The 13,009-nt window shown below is 40.6% G+C and overlaps 1 protein-coding gene across 1 annotated transcript in view; it reads right to left on the reverse strand.

Annotated features, from left to right (window-relative positions):
• Positions 1-13,009, reverse strand: part of LOC117407561 (zinc finger protein 852-like) — a 16,648-nt gene continuing 3,639 nt past the window's right edge. The window contains exons 2-3 of the mRNA XM_059018222.1: positions 5,404-5,724; positions 1-4,119 (exon numbers count right to left, since the gene is read on the reverse strand). Of these exons, the coding sequence (XP_058874205.1) occupies positions 3,695-4,119; positions 5,404-5,724 (746 nt within the window). The 3' untranslated portion in view covers positions 1-3,694. The remainder of the gene's footprint in view (positions 4,120-5,403; positions 5,725-13,009) is intronic.

Raw genomic sequence — 13,009 nt, forward strand, 5'->3', positions numbered from 1 at the left:
TATTGATTGTGTTTTATTTGTTTGCATCATTAATATTTAACAAAGCAGTAAATCCAACATGACTTAAAAGAAAGAGCATCTCTGACAGCACGAGCCTCCTCAATTTGAAAAACAATTTGGTTAAGAGCAGTAAAGGAGGCTGTGTGGTCCAGTGGTTACAGAAAAGAGCTTGTAACCATGAGGTCCCCGGATCAAATCCCACCTCAGACACTGACTCATTGTGTGACTCTGAGCAAGTCACTTAACCTCCTTGTGCTCCGTCTTTCGCGTGAGACGTAGTTGTAAGTGACTGTGCAGCTGATGCATAGTTCACACACCCTAGTCTCTGTAAGTCGCCTTGAATAAAGGCGTCTGCTAAATAAACTAATAATAATAATAATAAAGCACATTATTAACCAAGCAGGCACAGGGTATTTTGCTTCATTACAGCAGCTTAGATTCACTCGTGTACCAGTTCTCTGCACATGGAAACCACATTTTCACAAAATGTCACTAGTAATCTTCAAAAACAGCACGAGTTCTTTACGCATGGTTAATTTACATATCAACCCCCACCTTTCCCATTGATTTGCATGACATCGGGTGAAAAGCCCGGTTTACGCGAGTAAAATAAACTGAGCGAATGCAAACCCAGAAAAGCATTTCACACGGGACGTTTTTCTATGGAGTAGACAGAGAGAAGAACGGCAGCAGAACTATGGAGTAGACAGGGAAAGAAATAAGCAGTCTGCATCCTGCCAGCACTGAGAAATGCCAATCAATAATTATTTGGTATTTCTTATCAATCAATAATTGTTTTTTGGGTCAATCAACAGATTTTTATTTACGTAAGCTTAAAACTTCAATGCCATAGAACAGGGGGTTAGTGTTTGCTGTCTGGTTTAATGTACATTGATCTATAGATATACTATGTTTTTAAAAATAAATAAATAATTGAAAACAAAAACAATTTGCGAATCCAAACTCATGTACAAGCTTATAAACTTAAATGCTTTGCACACAAAATTAAACGTAATAATGCACTGTACAAGAAATGAACACAACCCTCTGGAGCTTTAATAATTGTATTTATTTTTTTACATTCCGTATCCTTCTACAACCACTAGCATGGCAGCACATGTACAGATGATCATGAAGCTGTGCACAATCATCTTTGTTTTCCAGAATTCCCAAATTGAGTTAATCAGCTCTAGACATGTTTGATTAATTTAAGGATTCAGGACAGATGGTTTAGAGTTAGTTTGGTTAAAACACTTTGCTTTTTTTAAAGAATAAATTCATAAAAACAAAAATGGGCAGACCAAACCACAGCAGCATGATTTTGGGAATAGGCACAATAAACATTGCCAGACAAATGGAGGTTGAGGACGGAACTGCATTGTTTTCAAAGATTTTTTTTTAAGAAGTGGTCTGTGGATTTTGACATAGTGGGTGAACAGATCAATTATTACATCAGCAATGTGTTAGTTTGTGCTGCTGGGTTATGTTGCATGTGTTTATGAAACAGCAGCTACAATACCAGTCTTTTACGTTAGCAAATTGTACGTTGATGATTTTATTTGGACAAACAACTGGGATTTTATTGTGCTAAGTATAGGTGGTTAAAGGGCTTATGGTGTGATGTGTTTTGTGTGAAATATTTTAGCTATTTTTTTTTTTTTTAAATGTATTTGTGAAAAACCCTTTATCTGAAAATAATGAAAAATACTTCTTTTCTAACACACATTACAATGCTAAACTCTTAGCCTTTCAAAATATATTTCTTTCTGTCATATTAATCAAGTTAGGTTGAGTTTATTGATTTTGAACTGGAGCATAGATGTGCGAGGATGCAATGATTTTAAACTCTGATTTGACCTCAGTTGCATTACTTGGACTGTTTTCCTTTGTAACTGATGTGTTTTAAGGCCAAGAAGGAAGATCTCTATATGAATTATAAAATTTAATGACACAATTTCCTTTCACATGGTAAAGGTGTCTGAAAAAAAAAAAAACTATCAGGGAGTTTCACTATTGAGAAAGTGAAAAATTGTAAAATTGTAAATACAGGGTTAAATGCATTCTTTTGTTTTGTGGTATCCATTACTGTACATTCAACCCAATTAAGCAGAGGTAACAGGGCCTCTGTACGGTCACTAACAAAATCTGCTTATAAATAGGCCAAGGAATCGTGAATTCACTGAAATTGAGACAAAACACAAGGACCTTTAACAGTGAACATCAGTCAGGCAAGTATGACCACATTACTGTGCATCTCAATTTTGTATTTTTAATTGAAATGTTCTTTTCTTTTTACTTGTAGATTGCTGATCTCCTGTAAAATGAATCTGATTAAATCAAACTGTCTTGAACTGTCAGAACTAATGACTTGAATTGATTTGAGCCAGATAGGTGACTCGACTCGAGCAAACTCTCTGACTCGATTCAAGCTTGGCATGTCAAAGACTTGACTCTACCCCGTGACTCGACTCCCAATTTTTATGACTCGATTACAACACTGCTGTAGCCTAACGTATCATAAAGGTATTAATTGGCTGTCCCAGTTAAACGAGAGGCAGTTGAGACGACCTTAGTCACACTTTCTTGATTCTTATTGAAAAGAAAAAGAATGAAATCGCATCACATTGTGATGAAATGTTAAATACATAATTTGAAATACAAGTCGCTGTTTTTTTTTTATTCTTAAACAAAATTAAATAGCACCTGTGATGTTGACACGCAACTTTCTTTGCAACAGCAGCCTGAGAAACCACAGGAGACTCCTCCTTCTTCAAGAGTTCAATGTGGTTAACGCAATTTACACAAATCACAGCGTAATCACGTACTCACTGCACTGTGCTATGCGACCTGTCTTGCTCTGAAAAGCGATCTCCATTCATCATTTGAAAATACTGTATCCCAATTAAATGACAGAAATAGCATTGGGATCTAATTTAAGCAGCAATCCTGACTATCGGTATCCCGATTGGGTGGCGCAGACTGTACACAACAATTTAAGATGGTGTCCCTTTCTGTGTCCCCTAGATGTTTTTTGATTTCCATTGAGAAAATACATATGGGGGGAGGGGGGTTATATTGCAGTCAGGGTCTGGCAACAACAAAACTGTTTGAGGTGTGAAGTTCAGAATTGACCAAAGCTTAGCACTGACTTGAAAGAGCTGGAGACTTGGTCACAAGTAGGGAGTTACATAAAATAATCCTAATGTTCAAACTAGGAAACTCAGCATCTTGCAGACACAATTGCAATCTATTCCATAGATTACTAATGGGACGTAACAAAATCAGAATGGTCTACAAGATGATGAATGTTCCAAACAAGATGTAGTAGTTCATATTTTCCATCTTTGAGTTTTTGACCTCAAGTGATTAGGAGTAACATCATTTATCAAGCATGTTTATTCTTTTGTTTTCAATCAATATTTCTGTATTAGTCAAATTTCGACCTGGTGTTTAGGTCCTCAAGTGGTTGAAATGCTGGTGAACTCTCTTGTGTCCTTCAAGACCCAGTAACTGGCTGAAATTCTTCCCTCATTCAGTGGAGGGATAGGGCTTCACTCTCGTGTGAATTGTACAGTGTCTTTTAAGGTCTGATAAGTGACAACCTCTTCAGACATTCATTACATCGATAAGACTAATTTTTGTGAGACTGCTGGTTGATTTTCAAAGAACTTAAATATGTGAGATCACATTGAGATCAGTCATAAGGTTTCTCTCCTGTGAGAATGCACTGATGTGATTGAAGACTCCCAAATCGTGTGAAACTCTTCCCACACTCACTGCAGTGATAAGGTTTCTCTCCTGTGTGAGTGCGCTGATGTGACTGAAGACTCCCTAATCGCGTGAAACTCTTCCCACACTGAGTGCAGTAATAAGGTTTCTCTCCTGTGTGACTGCGCACATGTCTTTTAAGGTTTGATAAACGACTGAATCTCGTCCCACACTCAATGCAGTGATAAGGTTTCTCTCCTGTGTGAACATGCTGGTGTCTTTTAAGATTTTGTAACTTTGTGAAACTCTTCCCACACTCAGTGCAGCGATAAGGTTTCTCTCCTTTGTCAGCGCGCTGGTCGATTTTAAGGTGTGATGAATGACAATCAGCATAGGGAAATGGAGTCTCTCCTATGAGAATAAGAGGAAAAAAGAGAATAGGCAAAGGTTACTGTATAGCATTCTTACACATTCACTCTTCTGCAGGGCTTCCCTCATAACCATGACCAACTCCTAGAGTGAACTGTGATGAGAATACAGTCAAACCTGTTTAACCCTTTGCAGTCCATTTATTAAGTGCATGTCAGACACGTCAGGTCCAATTTATTTTCATACGCACAGTTAATTTTAGACGCGCTGTTTAAAAGTGTTTTTTCCACAGTCAAATGGGTTTAAGAGGCCCTGCATATCAACAAAGCACTCACTAGGCATCTCCAGCCCCGCCCCACCCTTTCGTTCGCTATAGCTTTCACCTATGTAAGAAATAAATAATAATAATAATAATAATAATAATAATAATAATAATAATAGTCGTACATACCGATCAATCATCTCCTGATCACTCGTTTTATCACCAAACTCCTCAAAAAAGCTCTGCAAATGTCCGTGTTCACTGTGCGCTGACGCACTATCAGCCAGCTTGTTTACTTATGACTGCCCCGTTATCTGATACCAGGGCCATGTATGACTATTCATGAGATACGCCTTTATTTTTTTTAATTTTTTTTCGGCTTGTCTCGGCTCCTGTCGTTCCCACTAGGCCATTGAATGGTTCTCTTGGCTTTTTCCGGAGAAAAAACGACTAGAAACCCGTTTTTTGCGTTTCTATAATGATGTCGGACAGTCTGACAATGGACCTGATAGGAATAATTGCAATGTCGGACCAGGTCCGACAATAGACCGCAAAGGGTTAATATCACTCCTGTTAATACCAGATGCCAGGCTGAATATAGTGGGTGTCATTAAGGACTAATGCTTGAGACTATCACTTTGATCATTAACACACTCCAGTAAATACCACTCACATGTACCAGTCACTGATTTCCACCCCACTTAATATAGCTTTGAGGCATAAAAGTATAAGATCAGGTTTATATGCAAGTGCTGTATTGAAATGTTTCTTCTGGTGACACTTAGGAACCCGACTGGATTTGGCAACACCCAGTGATGAGACATGTGATCCCAGCACCACTATAAAGCTGTGGGAGCAGCACAACTGCAAACACTCTACCAGAAACAGGGAAAGGCAAAGATCTAACAGCATTCAAAACAGACATGATAATGGGTGCACATCAAGCAGATGCCACAGTAGCAAGGAAAGTTATGTTGCAACTTGCAAGCCATTGACATTCAGTTTAGTAACTCATTTCTGCACGGTTAACAGGCAGCTCAATGTTTCTTGTTTTGTATGATTACCTCTAAATCCCAGTTCACATTCAGGTGGACAATCATCACACAGGCTGGATCCCAGCTGGTTGTTCTCCTCAAGTGTACAGACATTATTTTCAGTAGGAACTTCCTCTGCAATGGAGACACATTCATGTTCTATGAATTCCTCTTTAATAGGAACACATTCCAGTCGAGGGACCTCTTCATCTTTAACAAATGTCAGCTTTGCAACCTGCTTTAGACTTGCACACCACTCCTGGTCAAAGGACTCCTCTTGTGTGTGAACTGATTCTATCCTTGGCCCCTCCTGTGCTTCAGGTTTAGAAATAGCACGGCTCTCTTTGGGATCTGTGTGAAAGAAAATTGCACAAAATTATAGCTATTACTTACTAGCCAGGTTCCTCTACAAAGCCAGCCCCTTGTCAGAATTCTACTGAGAGACGTCACTGGGTCATTCTGCTGGAACAATCTATGAGGTGTTTTTTTATTGTATTTTTTTTTTTTAATGTACAGTATATAGTGTGCCCAGTTACATTGCACTGCTTTAAATTCCCCAATAAAAATAATGTACCCTCACTAGAGCAAACCTCACAACAGCTAACGAATACAGTGAGTGTCCTCTAATAACAGAACCAAGTCAATAAACTGTTTACACGCAAGAGCTTGACAGTGGAAGTGAACAGCGAGCTACCAGGAAGACAAAGGCCAGACCTGCAGGTGTCTGCTTGAGCTCACTTGGCACCTGGCCAATAGATACAAATCATGAATGATGGCCTCTAGACTTCTACCTTTCTAGACACTACAGGATGGGGAGCTGGGAATGAGGTTTGATCACTGTGTCTAAAGTATGTGTGGTAGAGAGGTGATCAATGCCTCAAATTGAAGCTAAAATTATTTTATGTAATTTAGAAAAATAAATATCATCCACATTTCCATGTTTTATATTTTTGTGTTATCAAATAAAATACGTATTACAACTCCTAATGACCTTCTGTGTTATTTGCCTTGACTCACGGATTGTATCAAAGTAAACCTCTCAATTATTTGTATGTGTTAGACTGGAATTAGAAGTGCATTTTCTGTACAACTGACCCTTAAACTTATCATTAAAAACAGTATTCTAAATACCTATGGCTAAAGGGATGATGTATTTTCAGGGTATGTATCAAGTTAAAAATAAATTATTTATTAAAATACTGTAACAAAATCTAATACAGTAAGTGGTGTATAACCGGTGTGATAAAGTACATGGAAAAGTGAGAGGGGAAGTATATTGGACCCTGCATAACCCAGTCTATACTTCAATGCCTTAATAGTTACAGAGCTTATAGTTTAAGTCTTCAGCGAACCAAAGACAGCTTTGCGTAATTTACTGGGAGAAGGTCAATATAAAAGGCCTGTGTGGCTGTCCTGACAGGGAGACTGTATTACTGAATCACTGAACTTGAATCTGTGCTTTTGTAACTTTATTATTTGTGAATGTTTGAATTTTGTCAGTAAGCAGATTAGTCAACTGGGTCATTTTCCATGACAAATCACCCCAGAAAAGTTGGATTTTAAACCCTACGTCTCCAATTTACACCAAACTTGGTTCTTAGGGATGTTTCAGGCAAACAAGCTCAAATTTACATTTCTAGACTGATCAGGACAAGGGGTCAACAGTTATAGAGGGGTGAGAATGTGGTTGATGGGAACCCCCCTTAACGTTGACCAACCTTTTACTCAAAAACAGTTAGTGCTACCGACTTGTGGGAAGTGTCATTTTATTGGAACTTGCATGGTAAATTCAGGTATAAAAATACATTTAAAAGAAAAGAAAATGAAGTTACACCTTGTAACAGGGGATGTGTTACGTGTGTGGGTAGTCACTGGAAAACACTGACACAGACAGAGCATTGGTGTTGATACGCCATGAATTTCAACACAGTGCTGACACTAGGGTACCAGCAACGGCAGCCCTAATGTCACATTTAATAAAAAAAAATAAAGAAGCCAAAACAAAGTTGAAAATAAAAGTTTGCCACACAAAATGATGAACGCTAGTCCCAGGAACCTACTACTCTACAGTAACCCTCTCTATACCGTTTTGGGTTCCACATTCCCTAAACTGACCTAGTTCTGTTCTGTTGCTTCCGAAGTACCGGCCTCCCCGTGTCTCCGGGCTGTTCCGACGGTCCTGGCTGGGCAGCGCCTCCACAGGCACCGTCTTGCAGTTAAAGAGTTCTGTGGTATTTCCTGCGAGCGGACGCTCCCCTCCTTGATGTAAATAAACACACTTCTTTCCGCGCCCGTCTGTGTATCAGATGGCATTGCAAGTGCCCCGAGCTGTGGCACAGCCGCTTTTTGAGCTCTGTGCAGCATCCCTGGGCACACCTCTCAGCAAATTCGGACCTCCCGATCAGCACAGGTCTGGGTGAGCCAACTGCTCAGCTGGCCACTTCGCAGCTGATTTCTCCATGGCACACACACTTGCGCAGGAGCCAGCGACGCAGATCCCTATCAATCACCTTAACAAACTTTTTGACCTTTGACCTTGGGGTGAAACCCCAAAAATAAATATTACCAAGAAAAGGTCAAGGTCTCAGCTTCACCTGTGCAAAATTTCACAACGGTAATATTTTTGGTTTGCTTTGAAAAAATTAAAACCTAACCTGCCCCCACTCCCCCATTTCTAAGAAACCTGAGGGCCAGATTGTAACCCCTGAGGACATGTAATCATTCTGGAAGACAGCCTTCGACAGCATAACCTCCATCTTTGTATCCAGAAAAGGCATCCGGAAAAAATGACAAATTGAAAAAAGTGACATTTTGAAATCTTACTGCATGACTGTCATGGCTTCGGGTAGACTTTTCCGATATAATTTTGTTGTTTCTTTTATCACATGATGTTAAATACAAACTCTAAATTGTGTTCATATATGTTTTTTTATCCTAAAATTCTAGGTGATGCAAAACTTTTGGTCACAGTTGTAGGCTGCTGGTTGACAATAAAAAAATAGAAATTATGAATAAATTAATAGTTATTATTAGGTTAAACTGTGCTGTTTCTTCTGTGGCCAGTAATTAGCATTATATATGAATCCTAAGCAAACTTACACAGCATCCTACACTTTGGCCTTGACTTAAGTTTTGTGGCCTTAGTGCCCTCTACACATGTAGTTAACTGAAGGCCATTTTGGCCTTGCCGTTTTTGTTGCCAATTTAGAGTCTTGCAATAGGACTATAGGTTTGTTTAATTTACTAGCCACATTGTACTCTTTACAATGCATCACTGTACCAGAAGGAGAGGCATTTAAGGCTGCATTCATACTGGTATCAATGTGTTTGCTGTTCACACGCATCTGTGAGCAAAGGGACCAAGTTAATTTGGTTGCAAGCTGAAGTTTGTGTTTTTGGTACTTTTCCATTTTTTTCAGGACTGAGTTCGTTTGTGTTCACAATGTAGTTTGCAAGTGCACTCGGCTCGTTTATATGGTCTGTGAACCAGATGTTTACAACATCCTGCAAGGTATCTTTAAAGATAGCAGCTATTGAAGTATTGATTCATTTTTAATACCATGTTTTAGATTCTTACCTATTGCTGTGGAAGAAAGCAGGGGAAAAGGGGGAGTACTTCACTAATTTAATTAATACATTTGTTGAATGACGTGCAGTAGGAGAATAGTGCAGTATTCAGTTTCGCAGCACTGCACTGTTCTCCAACTGTAGGAATTCACTTGAGAAAAGACTGAATATATTGTACTATTTTTACTGAGTTTTGTCCAGTTGTTTGGCTTAGATTTTGGCATCTGACAATTTATAAATTGGTGCTTTAGTTTCTCACACTGTGCATGTATTATATGGAGAATAATTTGTGACAAAATTCAAAAATAAACAAAATAGACAAACTAAATAAATACATCCATAAATAAAAAATGAAATAAATAAATCTAAATACATTACATAGAAAAATACATTAAATAAAGAAATATTTATTTAGTTTATGTATTTATTTAGTTTATGTCTATTTGTTTATTTTTGAATTTTGTTCAAACCTTTCATAATGGACCACCATCACAAAGCGCTTTAAAAGATGCAGTAACAAGAAAATCCATAATACTTTGAAATAGAGAAATGCATAATACATGCTATACAGTAAAAAACAATGCATAATACATTAAATACAGTGGAATTTATGCATGCTAGTAGCATAATACATGAAATAGTAGCAGCAACACAGCAGCTAATAGCAGATATCAGGCTTAAAGAGCATGGAAAGCAAGAGAGAACAGGTGGGTCTTGAGAGCGGATTTAAAGCGAGCGACGGTGGGAGCATCACCCACCAAAGCTGAGAGAGAGCTCCAAAGAGTCAGAGCTATGAACCTAAATGAGCGTTCTCCAAGTGTGGTGCACTTTTGCTTGGGGGCCAGAGTCGGAGGACCTCAGCTTGCGGGCAGGGACATAGAGGGGTCAGCAGGTTGAGGAGGTACTCCGGACTTGTGTGATGAAGGGCATTGTGGGGGAGTATGACCAGTTTTCAAAGTAATCCTGAACTTTACAGGTAGCCAGTGCAGCTGGGCAAGATGGGGGGTGATGTGTTCACATTTTTTGCATCTGTCAAGGATCCTGGCAGCGGTACTCTGAACTAAATGCATGACAAAGTATCTCCACATCCGTGAGGGAAAGGTAGGGACGGACTTTGGATATGTTTCGAAGATGGTAGAAGGAAGATAGGTCAAGAAGTAGGACACCACAAGTGACTGGGTTTGCGACACCACTGCATCCAGCATAGAAAACAGACTGCATGCATCCGGATAGGCAAGAGGACATCCAGGAGAGACAGGTTCGAGATGCCAGCATACCTGCGAGATGCCAGCGTAACTCGGGCAAGCTTAAGGGCAGCAGGGACCAAGCCTGAGTCCAGGAACAGGTTGAGAGTGTGCATAATGGAGGGAGCAAGATCAGAAGATCAGAAGCACAGAAACTGACAAGGTTAGTTGGCCAGGGGTCCAGGGGGCATGTGGCAGTAGTTGATTTCAATAGTAAGCCGAAGACATCAGCAATGGAGAGAGGAGAGAAAAAGAGGAGAGGGCAGGAGGGGCAACCAAAGGAGAGTCAAGGTGGTCAAGTAGTAAACTGGGTTTGAGGTGGGCGAGCGTAGAATAGATGCTGTCAATTTTGTTCCGAAAGAGTAGAAATCATAACAGATAAGACAGGAGGATGAACGGGAGATGGATCTGTTGGTGGCTGGATGTAGGATTTGGTTAATGATCTTAAAAAGAGAACATTGGGTTTACCGCGTCCCATAGTTATGATTTCAGAGAAGTACTTCACCCTGGGCGCGGCAAGCGCATGCCTGTAGCTCGCGAGATGGTCGGTCCAGATCTCTGTGAACTGTTAGTACAGACACCCTCCACTTGCGCTCAAGCTTGTGGCAGGCAGACTTAAGCAATCGAAGTTCGAGGGTGTACCATGGGCAGTTTCAATCTTTCTTGACTGTTTTGGTTGTAAGCGGGGCAACAGTGTCGATGATCTGAGTAAGGGTGCATTGTAGAGGGTCACCGCATCGTCAACTGAGGATGGGAGAGTACCAGTTAGAGGGAATGCAGAGACACATTCTGAGAATTTCAGAGGATTCAGCAGATTCTTTGGGACGGAAGGTGAGAACAGTATCAGTAGCGGAGGAAGGAGCAGGGAGATTAATATTAGCAGTGATTAAGAAATGGTCAGAGAGAGAGAGAGAGATTTGAGGAGTCAAGGCCCTTGGTGATGAGCATACCCAAGGTGTGTCCTCGGGTGTGAGTGGGGACGTTGACAGATTGAGAGAGCCCAAGACAGTCCAGAAGACTGTTGGTCGGTTACTAGGGGGGAGGAAGGCAAGTCAACATGGATGTTGACGTCACCTAGGAGTAGGATTGTCAGTAAAAGTGCAGAGGAGGAAGAGGAATTCTGAAAACTCTGCAATAAAAGGCAGAGTTACTCTTAGGTGGACGGTAGACAACAGCAAGGGTGAGGGACATGGGAGAGGGGAGCTTGATGCTCAAATGAAGAAAAGGCAGGCAAAGATAGAACTGAGGAAGCGAGCACATAATTATCAATAAAAGCAATGCCCCCGCCTCGGCCAGTGAGGCGAGGTTTGTCAAAGAGGGAATAGCCCTTTGAGGTGGCTAGATGCACGGAGTGCATGTCGTTTACAGAGTGCCAGGTTTCAGCAAGACAGAGAAGATCAAGACTGGTATCAGTTATAAGTTCGCTGAGCAGAGATTTGTTACTCAGGGAATGAAAATTGAATGCAACGTCTGTGTTCTACTTATATTCTATTCATGTCTAGTGTTTTATTTTTTTTTTAGTATTACTGTGCAGGACCCGTTTTAAGACTGTTACCTTTATTTTAAAATGTGCACTGATTAATCAACTAATGCCCATAAATTAACCAATCAAATATTTTAATCGAGTGACAGCCCATATATATATATATTATATATATATATGGGCTGTCACTCGATTTCCAAGCAGGTAACATTTATGTTTTATCTATGCCAGAATGTGGTATGGATGGCTTGTGGGTGATGCACAGGTTTAATAATTAAAATAAAAGGTTTGAACAAAACACTACACACAAACAAACAAAACGGCACGTTGGCCAAAACAAAACAGATAAACAATAAATGAACACAAAACACCAACCCCAAACAAGTACTGTGCAGGTCCTTCCAGCACGAGTAGCAATTATTATCTTTATTTATTTCTCCTTCTCTTTCTCCAGTTCTCCACTCTGAACACACCCCACCCCAAGTGCGAGAACGATGACTGTTATGCAGCTGTGCCCCCGGCACAGTCTGCACGTGAACTACTTTGTGACACACCCGTGCCCAACTACAAATATACTCTTCAAATCACCCGTACTAGGTAACCCAAACAATACAAAATACACACAGGGGAGGAGGGTACCCCACCACACAAAAACAAACAGTCTAAACATCAGCTCAACGCAAGTAAAATATTCCAAAAATGGGGCAGACAGCAGGCAAAACAAACAGCACGGTTTTGTCTTTGTTGCGTTTAGCCTGGGCAAAAAAGGATTGTGATCTCTCCCGTTAACCTGTAACAACCCCTAAGACACATTTGACCCTAGAATCACTGTAGTGCTGTGTATGTTTACCGAAGCATGATTACTGTTAGCAGACACAGTATCCTGCTTTCAAGAGAGAACAGTAAAGCTTGTATGTATTTATCTACAAAAACATTTTTCTAAATTTAGTCGTTGCCAATTATTAGTTTTTTTTTATTATTTTCTCCCCAATTTGGAATGGCCTAACCGCCACCACTCCTGCGCTGACTTGGGAGGGCGAAGACGAACACATGCGGTGCTCCGAAGCGTGTGCCGTCAGCCGACCACTTTTTTTTCACACTGCGGACTCACCATGCAGCCACCCAAGAGCTACAGCGTCAGAGGACAATGCTGATCTCGGGCAGCTTACAGGCAAGCCCGCAGGCGCCGGGCAGGCTACAGGGGTCGCTGGTGCGTGATGAGCTGAGGACACCCTGGCTGACCTAACCCTCCCATCCCGCGGGCGGTGCTCGGCCAATTGAGCGCCGCCCCCTGGAAACTCCCGTCCTCAACTCGCAACGTCCAGACTATAGGGCACATCCT

The sequence above is a fragment of the Acipenser ruthenus genome, chromosome 58 (assembly GCF_902713425.1).
Source record: "Acipenser ruthenus chromosome 58, fAciRut3.2 maternal haplotype, whole genome shotgun sequence".
NCBI classification, from domain to species: domain Eukaryota; kingdom Metazoa; phylum Chordata; class Actinopteri; order Acipenseriformes; family Acipenseridae; genus Acipenser; species Acipenser ruthenus.